At 37.2% G+C, this 12399-nt stretch overlaps 1 protein-coding gene across 2 annotated transcripts in view; it reads left to right on the forward strand.

The window, feature by feature from the left end:
• Lrpprc (leucine rich pentatricopeptide repeat containing) overlaps positions 1-12399 on the forward strand; it is a 93888-nt gene that overhangs the window by 76374 nt on the left and 5115 nt on the right. For both annotated transcript variants that reach the window (XM_048353017.1, XM_048353018.1), the window contains exons 31-34: positions 3507-3595; positions 6473-6674; positions 9601-9740; positions 9871-9986. In XM_048353017.1, coding sequence (XP_048208974.1) covers positions 3507-3595; positions 6473-6674; positions 9601-9740; positions 9871-9986 — 547 coding nt within the window. The remainder of the gene's footprint in view (positions 1-3506; positions 3596-6472; positions 6675-9600; positions 9741-9870; positions 9987-12399) is intronic.

Here is a 12399-nt window from a genome sequence, read left to right on the forward strand (position 1 = left end):
ATTTCTTAAAATAACAGGTTAAAATGTCTACTTTTATGATGTTGTCCTATCACACTAGTTCTTTATGGCAACATAAAAATGTTCACTGAAGCTCACTGTAAAGGTTCTGATTGGGTGGGATGGGGATTACTAAGCACCTCAGGTGATTCAAGAATCATGTCTCAGATTATGCTTATTCATATACCCTTAGTGGTAAAGTGTAGTAACATATCACATATATGATAGCGCATACTAAAAAAATAGAAAGTATTTCTAAGATGAACTTGGAAATTGAAGGCTTTAATATCTTCCTACAATGTTCTTATTGCAGTGTACATGCCTCATTGAAGGCCACTGACTATGTGTAGTTCTCAAATTTCAGTTGCAGTTTATTTAGGTCTCATAGAATTTATTAAATGGGACAAAATCAAGTGAACAATAAAGTGTGTGTGTGAGAGAGACAGAGAAAGAGCAAACACTAATCTGCCTTCTTAATCATTTTAAGTATTATTGACTATACCCTCTATTCTGTACAGGAGTCTAGAACTTACCGTGTATAACAAATTTTATAACCTTAAGCCATTATCTCTCCATTTTTTCCCCTTCCTAGTCCCCGCTAACCATCATTCTACTCTCTATGGCACTTATGAGACTTTCTGTATACTTACTTGAGAACACATTTACACCTCCCACTAAGTTTATTCTGCCTTCCTATGTGGCTGAGTGTGTCCAACTAATGTGAAATTCAGTGTCTTGAATCCACTTGCGGATTGGATACTTGTCACTTCTAGTGAGGTTTTTTGTTTTTGTTTTGCCACTTCTGGGGCTTGAACTCAGAGCCTGGGCACTGTCCCTGAGTTTCTTTTGCTCAAGTCACTCTACCACGTTAGTCACAGCACCACCTCTGGCTTTTCTGTTTATGTGGTACTGAAGAATTGAAGCCAGGGCTTCATGCATGCTAGGCAAGCACTTTACCACTAAGGCACATTCCCACTTCTAACTAGAGTTGTTTTGTTTTGTTTTTTTGTTGTTTTTCTCCAATTTTTTTTATTATTGTAACTTTAATGAGAGTTTTATTGACAAATTTGTTTAACCTTCTCAACAACTAATGGAAACCTCAGAAGTTATAGTTAACAGACAACAAGTTCCCTTAACCGAAAAAATATATAAACTGTTGGTATATTTTGAGCAGAATCTCTAAGTAAAGCTCACAGTGGCCTTGGACGTGCTGAGTAGCCCCCAGGCTCGGCTCTACCCCACTGAGTGCTGTGATTACAGTCATGGGCTGTCACATGCCTGGAACATTTTTGAAGAAGACAACTTCCTTCTTAGTTTCCTGTGTTGCAAAGTAAGAATATACTTAGAAAGAATTGTTTCAAAAGAGTAAGGGATATAAATTATTATAATAAATCTCTGGTACCACTAACTGGTATTCTCAAGTAAGGGGAGGATTGTTTTCTCTTGTCCTTAGTAGCTTCCTGTCTTATTCTGTCATTTATATAAATCTATCACCTACAGATTTTTTTTAACTTAGGTCCAGTTTTTGTTATCCAAAGTATATAAATTACAAACATTGACTAATGTCCTATGCTCTTGTTATATAAGCACAATCCATTCATTGCTCTGAAATAGCTAATGTGAAACTTTCCCTGTAATACTGTCATGTTTGGTTAACATGTTAATTTTTGCAATTGGTTGTGAGTTGAAAGGTGATACCTTTTTTACCCTGTCATTTTTTTCTTTTAAAATTTGGCAGTTTAAGAGTGAAACTGTCTGCAGCTATGATCTAGTAGCTGCAGCCTTACGTCGCTGTTTAAATTGTTTCAAATTAAATATAATTATAATTAGATTATATTATTTCTCTTCTCTCACAATAACTGTATAGCTACACATGACTAATGGGTAGCTCTGGTAGGTAGCACAGATAAAGAACATTTCCTTGACAAAAAAGTTGGGTTTGAGAGCTGTGGAGAACATTAACATTAGGATACTGCATTGCACGAATGATTCTGATGTGAAGATCACTTATCAGTAAGTTTTTCTCCTATTGCCAGTTTGGCATCTATTTTGTTGTGAATGATCAAGTTGAAGCATATATTATATAATATATGTCTTGAGTTTTTTTCTCCCTCATAACTGTCTGGAGACCATTTCATGTTTGTAATGAGTAGGCAGCTTCTTAAGGTCTGAAGAGATTATCAGAAAAGAATGTATGTCTTGAGATTTTTTTTCCAAAAGGTTTGTAGTTTATACTTGTCCAGTAAGAAATTTCTTACCTCTTTGTTTTAGAATTCTAGATAATGTTTTGACATATATTAATAGCACTAATTTTTACTTACCTATACTGCAGATTGAAAAAGCAAATACTTTAAGCAATTTAGTCTCATGTGTGAGTTGTTGACTTAAGAGCTTTGACAGATGGGACAAAGAGAAAAAATCGAACTGAGCAGTGGGTGCTTTGGCCGGATTTAGAGGATTGATAGGGGAGGAGGATAAGAAAATCCTGTATGGTTGGACTACAGGGGCTGAAAGTGGCAGAGAGGCTGGGCACATCCAGCATCACGCCCTTAGAGGATTATTTATGAGAATAACTCAGCGGCGGCCTTGCTTCTTTCGCAGTCTGCTCAGAGTGTGGGTTCATGCTGGCAAGCCGTGTCCGGGTTGGCAGTGACGTTGCCACTGAGCTCTACAAGGCAAATAGCAGCAATTGCTTTTGCTCCTCGTGACCTGTAGGGATTTCCTAACTAGGAAGTGAACCTGGGGGCATTAAGGATGCTACAGTTTCACCACCAGCGATGTCTACAATATAGCATGCAAATCATTCTGGTTAGGTTTTAGGAATTTGTTTTAACCATGTAGGTTTTAGTGCCAAGTAGCAGGTTTTTGCTCTTAAGTTTTAAGAAGTTGAGGGTTTTAAATTTAAAGCCAGGACAAGATTGTTAGGTGAGATTTTTAAATCATTGTAACAACAGTTTTGGTTCTGCAGTGTGCATAAAAGCTTTGAGAACTGTACATATCTAGATGACAGAAATTTGAAAATTAATCAACCAAATGATATGGTTTGGTTAGTAATATGCATTAGTTTATATTTAAAACACAGTGCTGAAAATAAATGTTCATTTTTGTTGCTAGAAGAATAGTTTTACATTTTATAATTATGGTGAATGTGGAAAAAAGAGGAAAAAGTATCCAGCTTCGGATACAGCTGAACAATGCAGGGCATGCAGTTATTTTAGTCATCTAATATGTCAGCATTCAAGAATCTGAACCGATTGTTTAAAAAAAATCTTGTACTTTGTTTCTTTTGTTGCTCATTTCCAACTTTGTCATCTGTCAGAATGCAAAAAAAAATTATCCTTCTATAACCATTGACAGGATAACACAAAAGCTGTCTCCAGGTCGATATTTTGCAGCAATATTTTTAACATACGAACAGTAGTTTTTATAATTTCACCTTGGTGCTCAACCATTTATTATCGTATCAGAAGCATGTCAGTAATTCCTTTCTAAATGTCTGCTTCTTTTAGCGCCGAGACCCACATCAAGGGCTTCACACTGAACGATGCTGCCAACAGCCTCCTCATCATAACGCAAGTTAGGCGGGATTATTTGAAAGGTATGTCACAATGCTTGACCTTTACGTCACATTAATGCCTCTGCAGATTTTTCTTGTAACGCCCTTCGAATACTTGGATAAAGGAGTCCATTTAGCAAATTACCTGCTTATCAAGAGCCTTTTGTGGTAGCTGAGAGACGTAAATTACTGTACATGCATTTATAATACAGCTTGAATATGAATGTACTTGTCATTTGACCACTTAGTCCAGTTTCCATTCCATTTAACACAAGATGGGTTTTCTTAAGATGAATCACAGCTCTTCAGACATGCAAAATTTGTGTTCCAGAACGAAAGAAAGTACAGGCTTTCAAGTGCGTTAAAATTCACAGCACAAGTCATTTTGCTTTGGAAATTAACATACTTTCAAGCATCCGAAACAATTCCCAGCAGTTGTTTTTTTGCATATTGTGTTGGTTGTGTGCAAGATAGCAAATGAGTTAAATTGAGTGTTAAATGTGTAGGATTGTGCACCAAATGATTATAATATTGATTTTTAAAACTTAATCTAATACTTTTTAAATAGCTCATAATACCAAAAACAATAAAATATAGTGTTTGTTTGAAGTTTAGAGTTTTTAAGTGGATGTTAAGAGAGTAATATAAGGTAGATATGGAGCTGACTTTGAGGAGGGTTGGGCAAGGCCGTGGTTTGGTGGAGATTGTTTATGTGTTTGCCGTGGGGTAGATTCGGATCCAGTCTTATGAATGAGTTCCCAAAGGAGATAATGAGACTCTTAAATTTAGGCAACAAGCTTTTCACATTGTTTTAGGTTTGAATTTTAGTCAATATAGTAACACCAGTCTTGTCAATACAATAAAACCCACTTTAAAATAGGGAAGAACTTAGCTGTTAATTGTTAAGTTTCTTTCCGGTCTGAAATAATGGTGTTATTCCTCATTAACATGTTCATAAAATAGTTTCACATCTCTTAAGTTTTAACTTCAAGGATGGGTTTTGAAGCCCAGTCAAACCTAAGTTTGCTAGCTTTTACTAATATGTTAAGTTCCTCATGAGAATAATCAGAAAAGTGCATAATCTAGTTTTTGACTTCTGTGAGGTTTCTGCTTACCTGGAGGTTTCCCCAGTACCACCTCCACCCAGCCTCACTGTCCCTCAGCCTTGCCACAGATGAACTTCATTTTGGAGTGAGGCTAGTAATGATGTCGGCTGGTTTTTAAATAAAAATCCCCTTCAGTTCTTCTGTCTTCATTTCTTCTTGCCACTTTCTTTTAATCAGCCCCATCTAAGGAAGTAAGGAAAAAAAATAAAACCAATTCAGTCTTACTGGAGTTTTATAAACCAGTACTGTTGTGGACTATTAGTAGCTGGTACATGTCACTATGGGATAATTGAGTCGATGTTGAAATTGAGTCACAGCAGGAAAAAATGTAGGGCAAGGGATGCAAATGGGTACCGTTTACAGTGCCCCCTAAGCTGCACAGATGATGGCAAGTTTTGTGTGAGCACATATACTTAGGTTGCAAGATCTTGGCACTCCCTTTGGATAGGTGGAAAATGATCTGTCTGCTCACCTTTCTTTCACATAGAGGATGTTAGACCCAGGGTGGTATCTACCAATATGACTCGGAAAAATATTCAAAATTGCTGACCTCAGTGATTTATCTGTACAATTGATACTTACCTCAGAGTGGTAGTTGTGAATGTAGCTTGTTTAGTACCATGCCAGTAATGTGGTTAAATATTACACGGTACAGCAAGGGCTCAGTAAGTTTGAGTTTTCATCATTATCACCATTGTTTTTCTTGGTGTTATTTTATCCATCAGTGGGAAGACCTTCTCTAACAGTGTATTTTGGTACTAAAAATGCTTGAGTTTATTTACCTGTTACCTGTACATGACTACCAGTTAGCAAGATAATATCAAGCTAATTTTCTGTGGGTTGTATTTTTAAACAGAATAAAACTGCTTCTGTTTCCCATATGAGCATGTGCATTTATGAAATATTGTTGAGTATGCTTTTTAAATTACTTATTTTTCCCCTTTGCCTATTTGAGACTCAATAATTGAGATTATAGATTTTTGAATTACAATAGTTTATTATGAAGACTAAATTCTTCATGTCTTTTATTGTTTTTAATAGACTTTAATTATTACCCATTCCCATTCTTCTGTGAAAGATAAGCCTTCTCTGTAAACTGTCTTGAGAGTCTTTGTTTTGTCTATGTTAAATCACTTTTAACTGCTCTAAAGCCTAGAAGTTCTGTTGTAGTGATGGTGGTGATTACACCCCGCCTATCATTGTTTACCACTAGGATTTTGCTATACTTGCACCTGAAGCTGCAAATTAGAAGAGTCTTCTATATTTAGCTGTCATCCAGTATTTACAATGGGAGGGGATTTAAATAAGAAAACAAAATGTTTGTTATAGCCATAAGAAGTGAATGTAATGTTAAAAAAAAATCTGTTAGTAAAATAAGGCCATGCAAAATAAATCTGTTAGTCTGAAAGTTGAGTGATCTGTTTGTACCTTAGAAAGTATGAATCCAGTAGAAGTGACATAATTTTGGAAACTCATTAATTTTTAATATTCATCCTTATTTATACTTCTGTGAACTCATCAGATTTCTTGAAGTTATTTGTGAAAAGTTATCCCTGAATGGAATTCAAATTGTCAGTAACACTTGTGTTCTTTCTGTGACGGAAGGAAGAAATTTCCTACTTTACCAGATAGTCAAATAAGTCATTTCTAGAAGATTTTTCATGAAGTATTAATATTTTCTGTAATGTATGATAAATTATTCATAGCTTTTTGCATATAGCCATCTGATGCTCATACATAAAGGCTGGCTTTCAAGATGCATTAAAGTCAGTATGGGTCATATAAGAAAACTGTCCTCTGCTCTTGATTCTAGGGGCTCTGGAAACTCTACACACATCTCTGAATTTGAAACAGATCCCTTCTAAGGTAGCTGTGACCCGCCTTATCCAAGCTTTTGCCCAGAAGGGTGACATTCAAACCATAGAAGCCATCCAGAAGATGGTTGATGGACTTGACTCAATTGGACTCTCAAGTATGGTTTTCATCAATAACATTGCTTTGGCCCAAATAAAGAAGTAAGTGTTTCATTGAGCATTATCTCAGCACCTTTAAATTTTTCTTAGGCCTTTGAAAACTGTCAGCTGCTATGGAAATGTCCAGTGTGTTTATTGTTTCTGATTATTTGCTAATATTTGTGAATAATTGTGCGTTAAAATGGTTAAAATGGTGTGTGTTGGTTGGGAATATGGTCTAGTGGTAGAGTGCTTGTGTAGCATGCATGAAGCCCTGGTTTCGATTCCTCAGTACCACAAAAACAGAAAAAGGTAGAAGTGGCTCTGTGGCTCAAGTGATAAAGTGCTAGCCTTGAGCAAAAAGAAGCCAGGGACAGTGCTCAGGCCCTGAGTTCAAGCCCCAGGCCTGGCAAAAAAAAGGGGGGGGGTGCGGGCACCAGTGCGTGTGTGCACCTGCAGGTCCTGGGGCTTGAACTCAGGGACTAGGCACTGTCCATGAACTTTTTTGCCAAGGCAGGACTAGCACTTGCCACCGCTCCACTTCCAGCTTTTTTTTTTTCTTGGTGATTAATTGGAGATGAGAGTCTCACAAACTTTGCTGCCCAGGCTGGCTTTGGACTGCAATCCTTAGATCTCAGCCTCCTGGATAGTTAGGATTACACATATGAGCCACCTGTGTGCCCCTGTTGTTTTTTGCTTGTGCTGGAGGTTTGAACACAGGACCTTGGACTTAGTCATCTAGCGCTCTACCACTTGAGCCAGGTCTTCAGACTTATCTTTCCTTGTTACATATTATGTATATTATATACAAGTATATATGAGTGTATACATTGTATATGTAAGTGTACACACACACGTGTGTGTACATATGCATACTGGCCTCTTATTGTCAAAAACAATTTCATTTGTCAGGAATACTTGAGTGACACCTCACTCTTGCATGAAACACTTCTATAAAACAGTCCTAGCAAGCCTGTTAGAAGTAAGCATTTTTAGGATTGCAGAGCATGTATGTAGCATGCATGAGGCCCATGGATGTGTACTTTCTTTTAAAGCAATATTTTTAATGCATTTTCAACTGGGCATGAGTGACTCATACTGTAATCCTAGCAGTAATACTCAGGAGACTGAGATCTGAGGAGTGTGGTTCAAAGCCAGCCTAAGCGGGAAAGTCTGTGAGACTTTTATCTTCAATAAACTGTCCCCTCCCTCACCCCCCCTAAAAAAATGTAAAAAGCTGGAAGTGGAGTTGTGGCTCAAGTTCTAGAGTAGTAGTCTTGAGCAAAAGATGCCCACGGATAGAGCCCAGGCCCTGAATTCCAGCCTCAGGACCAGCACCAACAAAACATTTCCATATTCCTCACCCATTCACCTCATTAATACATACCCACAAGAAGGGAAAGTATTCAGAATTGGTTCTCTTACCATAAACTAGATTCCTATTGACAGTCATCACTGTCAAAGTACAAACAGACTCGACCTTTAATTAACCTTACTATCTCTCAACTTAAAGATTCATAGGGCCATGTGTGGTTTTGCATGCCTGTAACCCTAGTCCCCAGGATGCTGAAACAGAGGCTAGTCTATATAATAGCAAAACCCTTTCTCAAAACAAATACTACCCAGGAAAATGATGCATGATGCATAGGGCTACAATTACAGAATTGTATTTACATTCTTAATGCTTTAAGAGGAAGAATTATTTATTACTTGATCTTATTTAATGAGACATGATATTAAAGCTTAATATTTATTTTTGTAGGATTTTTGTTCCTGTTCCTTACAATAGAAAGACAATGTGTTTCGTTTTATTTTTCCTCTTAAAAACACTATTTTCCCAATTAGAACTTAAACTTTCTGTCTAATGAGAGAATGTGATTGCTTTAAGTGGAAATATACCCAAGTAAGAGCTGAATAAATTACAAGAAGTTTACATAGCATTCAGTTATGTAGCAGACATGTTTTTATTCATGAAATCCATCAGCAAAATTTAAAACAGAATGCTTAGTTTTAGGTTTGGAGGAGAGGTGTGTATGGAGGGGTGTGGGTATGTATTTTCTTTTTTGGTACTAGGGATTAAACCCAGGACATTGTACTTGGTAGGCAAGTTCTTTGCCACTGAGCTGCAGCATCCTAGCCCAGTTTTAGCATATTTTAGTGTCATAACTTCAACATAAAATTCTTTGGATTTGGAGGACCATATCATAACTGTGAAGGATCAGTTATAGGTTACCTCAGATTGCCCTAATCAAAAAGACAGTCAGGAAGAGAATTTATTAATAATTTGTTTAATAAAGCCATGAAATTGATTTTTGTCTCAATGTAAGTGTGAAGATACCTTTTTTTGTCAGAATTTAGTATTTGGTATTTTTCTAAAAATATAGTTCCTGTCAAAGAGAATTGATATGACTCTGGTTTAGAGAGAATATATTATCATCACCTTAACAAAATATTTATAGTAATGACTACTGGGTTATAAGCCAAAATCACTGCAGTTCAACAACTTTTATATCCAAATAGCTGTCAAGCCAAATGTGAAATATGTATGATAAAATCTTTCTTAATTCTGGTATATGTAGATTGTTTTTGTCTTAGCAACCATAAGGTAAAAAAAGCAACTTACAGCATGAACCACTCTTTTCCTACCTAAATATGATTGAAGTTGCAGAATGTTCTTTTAAAATCTCATTAGTTAGCCATGGCTAGGGCTTGTACCTGTAATCCTACCTACCCAGGAAGCTAAGATCTGAGGATTGTAGTTCAAAGCCAGCCTGGGAAGCCCTTGAGGCTCTATTTGACCACCAAAAAATCAGAAGTGTAGAGTGCTAACCTTGAACAAAAAAGCTCAGGCCCTGAGTTCAAGCCCCAGGACAGACGCAGACACAGACACAATCTAGTTAGTTATAAATATATTTCCTGTTTTTTTTCTAAAGCATTTGTATAACTGGCATATTAAAACTGGCAAATATCTCTGCAATTTATGTTACAGCAATAAGACAGATGTGGCTATAGAAAACATTGAAAATATGCTTACTTCAGAGAATCAATTGATACCAACTCAGTACTTTGGCTTGTCCTATTTATTCAGAAAAGTAATAGAAGAACAGCTAGACCCAGCAATGGAAAAGTGTAAGTTGATTGTTTCTGTTAAAGGACACAAGCATGTTTTCTCTCTGGCAAAATTCGACCAGATTGCTGTGGTGAATAGATCATATCACTGTTTTAACCAAAAAAAAATTTTATCCTGTCATTTTTCCAGTAAGCATCATGGCAGAGAGATTGGCCAATCAGTTTGCAGTTTACAAACCGGTCACTGATCTTTTCCTCCAGCTGGTGGATTTGGGCAAGGTGGATGATGCCAAAGCTCTCTTAGAGGTAATCACTCTCAGAGCAGTGGGGTCCTGACAAGTAAACTGAGAAGCTAGATTAGACATGAGCGTGTGTAGAAATACCATAGTGAAGGGTGGTGCTGCTGGAACATTTGGGTTCCATGGGCAGTGAGGCTGCTGGACAAAGAACTAGATCATAGGTTGGAGTTGCTACTTTCAAAGATGCCAAGTAGGACTAGCAATGTCCTTACAACAAGTAGGGGCTGTGGGTGGGGAAAATGAGTTTTGCTGAAATGATTTTAAGACAAATGTTTCTCTGCAGATAGATAATACAAAACAAGAATTTCTTTGATTGGCTATTTTAATTTCTTCAATGTGCTAAATACTGTGTCGCCATGGCAACACAGTTTGCAAACAAAAAGTAGGAAATGTTTGCTTTTAAGTATAGCTTCCCACTTGAATACTCAAACATTCTCAGTGCCGTATTCAAGGTTTATTAAGAGTTGAATTTGCTTTCTATTCACTTATGTGTCACAGACACATTAAATGACAAATGCAGGTCCCTGTGCTTGCACTTGCAGTTAAATTAGCAATCTTCAAGGAAGGAGACAACTGCATTCATGCCATTTTAACAGCACTAAATATAAAGCTGCACCAAGTGCGATGGAGCGGGGGCTGATGGAGCTGCCACTGGCAGTGAACACAAACAGGCGCCGCTGGGGAGCCCTTCCCAGCAGGTGGCAGTCAAACAGTCACCGCGAGCCTGCCAGCCGCTGTGTTTGTGTAGACTCCCTGTGTCAAATTGAGGCCTGGGACCAATTTCTGATAGTAAATAGTATTATATTCACTTACACTTCTACCAGCTGTGAGATATGGTAAGAAAGAGATATGGAAGTTGAAGCTGTACCCATTTATTTGAGCTCCAGTTTTGATCCTCCATGACTAGGTCTGATAGAATACCTGAGAATTGTTCTCTGGGTTAATAGTTATATTTGTGGGGAATGCAGATTGATACTGCTTTTAGAGTTTTTACTTTTATCTCTTAACAGAAAATTCCAACTAACTGAGAATTTTCTTGCTTGTTTTGACTCATTTACTTCTGTCTGGATCTCTGTTTTTAAGGAAAAGGCAAATTAGGATTGATAAGGATTTTTTAAAATTGTTTTATTTAGCTGCTGTTAGTGTCAAAAGTTTTAACATTACCTGGACCCTACTTGCCCACGCCTGTAATCCTGCCTACTCAGAAGGCTGAGATCTGAGGATCATGATTCAAAGCTAGCCTAGACAGGGAAAGTCTGTGAGACTCTTCATCTCCAGTTAATCACCAGAAAGCCAGAAGTAGAGCTGTGGCTCAGAGTGGTAGAGCACTAGCCTTGAGCACCCAGGTTCTGAGTTCAAGACCCAGGACTACCACCACCCCCAAAAAAATGAACTTTAAAACTTTTACATGTGAAATAGACACTCTGTTTTAACACTAGGAATATTAGCATGTAAATACCTAATTATTCTCTTGATGGCACCTAATCAGCTTTCACACATTATTTTGATAGTTACCTAGAAATCAACACTTGGTACTCTGCTGCAGGTTTGTTCTAAACCATAGTCATCCTGGCTCTTCCTAGAAGCACATTTACCCATAGCCTGGGCAGGAGATGGCAGGCTGTGGTCTGCTGCCCTTGCAGCTGCTCTGGCCTGGATTCTTACTTAGGGGCTCTTGGTGACAGCTAAGGGCTGAAGTAACAGCAGCTGTCTTTGTCCCTTCTGTCCCTTCAGTAGACTGAGGTTCCAGATGATGCGCCTTTGTTCATCCACTACCTGCTTGTCAAATAGAAAAAGAAGAACACTTTACATACAGACGTCGAAAAGATCAGTTCATAATGTAAACGTTCTGTGTGTCCCCCAACGTTCTTTTTATACTGTTCGTTTTAGTATTGACAGTGTGTTAAAGCTTTTGAAAGAAGAATGTGCTTTTAGAAACTTAAGAGAATGACATCTGTGATGAATGTAAACTAAAATATTGTCTTGCCATATTTGATTTGACTATAGCATTTTAGATTGGATAGACACTTGATTTATCTGGTCTGTCATATAAACTTTTTTTTGAGTTTAACTTTTGTCTCTTTCTCAAGCACTGGCTGTCTGTTGCAATGAAAGCCTTTTATAAAATAGAGATTGAAATCAGTCCTTTTGTATGCATAAGTGTAGGTAATTATACTTTAAAGAGAACTTGCTTTGTACATTTTAATTTTTATAAAGAAACGAGCAGTTATCTCCCTGACACCTTATTAAATGTATAATTAACCTTATGATCCCTAGCTCACTTGTGAATGCTTGGCAGTATAATTGGAGAGGAATAGTGTTTCTTTTTTCCTCTTTTCTTTGCAGTCCTAAACCTTGTTCTTTGGTTGTTGAAGCATTAGTTTAATTTTTCCTTTTTCTTTTTAAACAAACTTTATCCT

The sequence above is a fragment of the Perognathus longimembris genome, chromosome 8 (assembly GCF_023159225.1).
Source record: "Perognathus longimembris pacificus isolate PPM17 chromosome 8, ASM2315922v1, whole genome shotgun sequence".
NCBI classification, from domain to species: domain Eukaryota; kingdom Metazoa; phylum Chordata; class Mammalia; order Rodentia; family Heteromyidae; genus Perognathus; species Perognathus longimembris.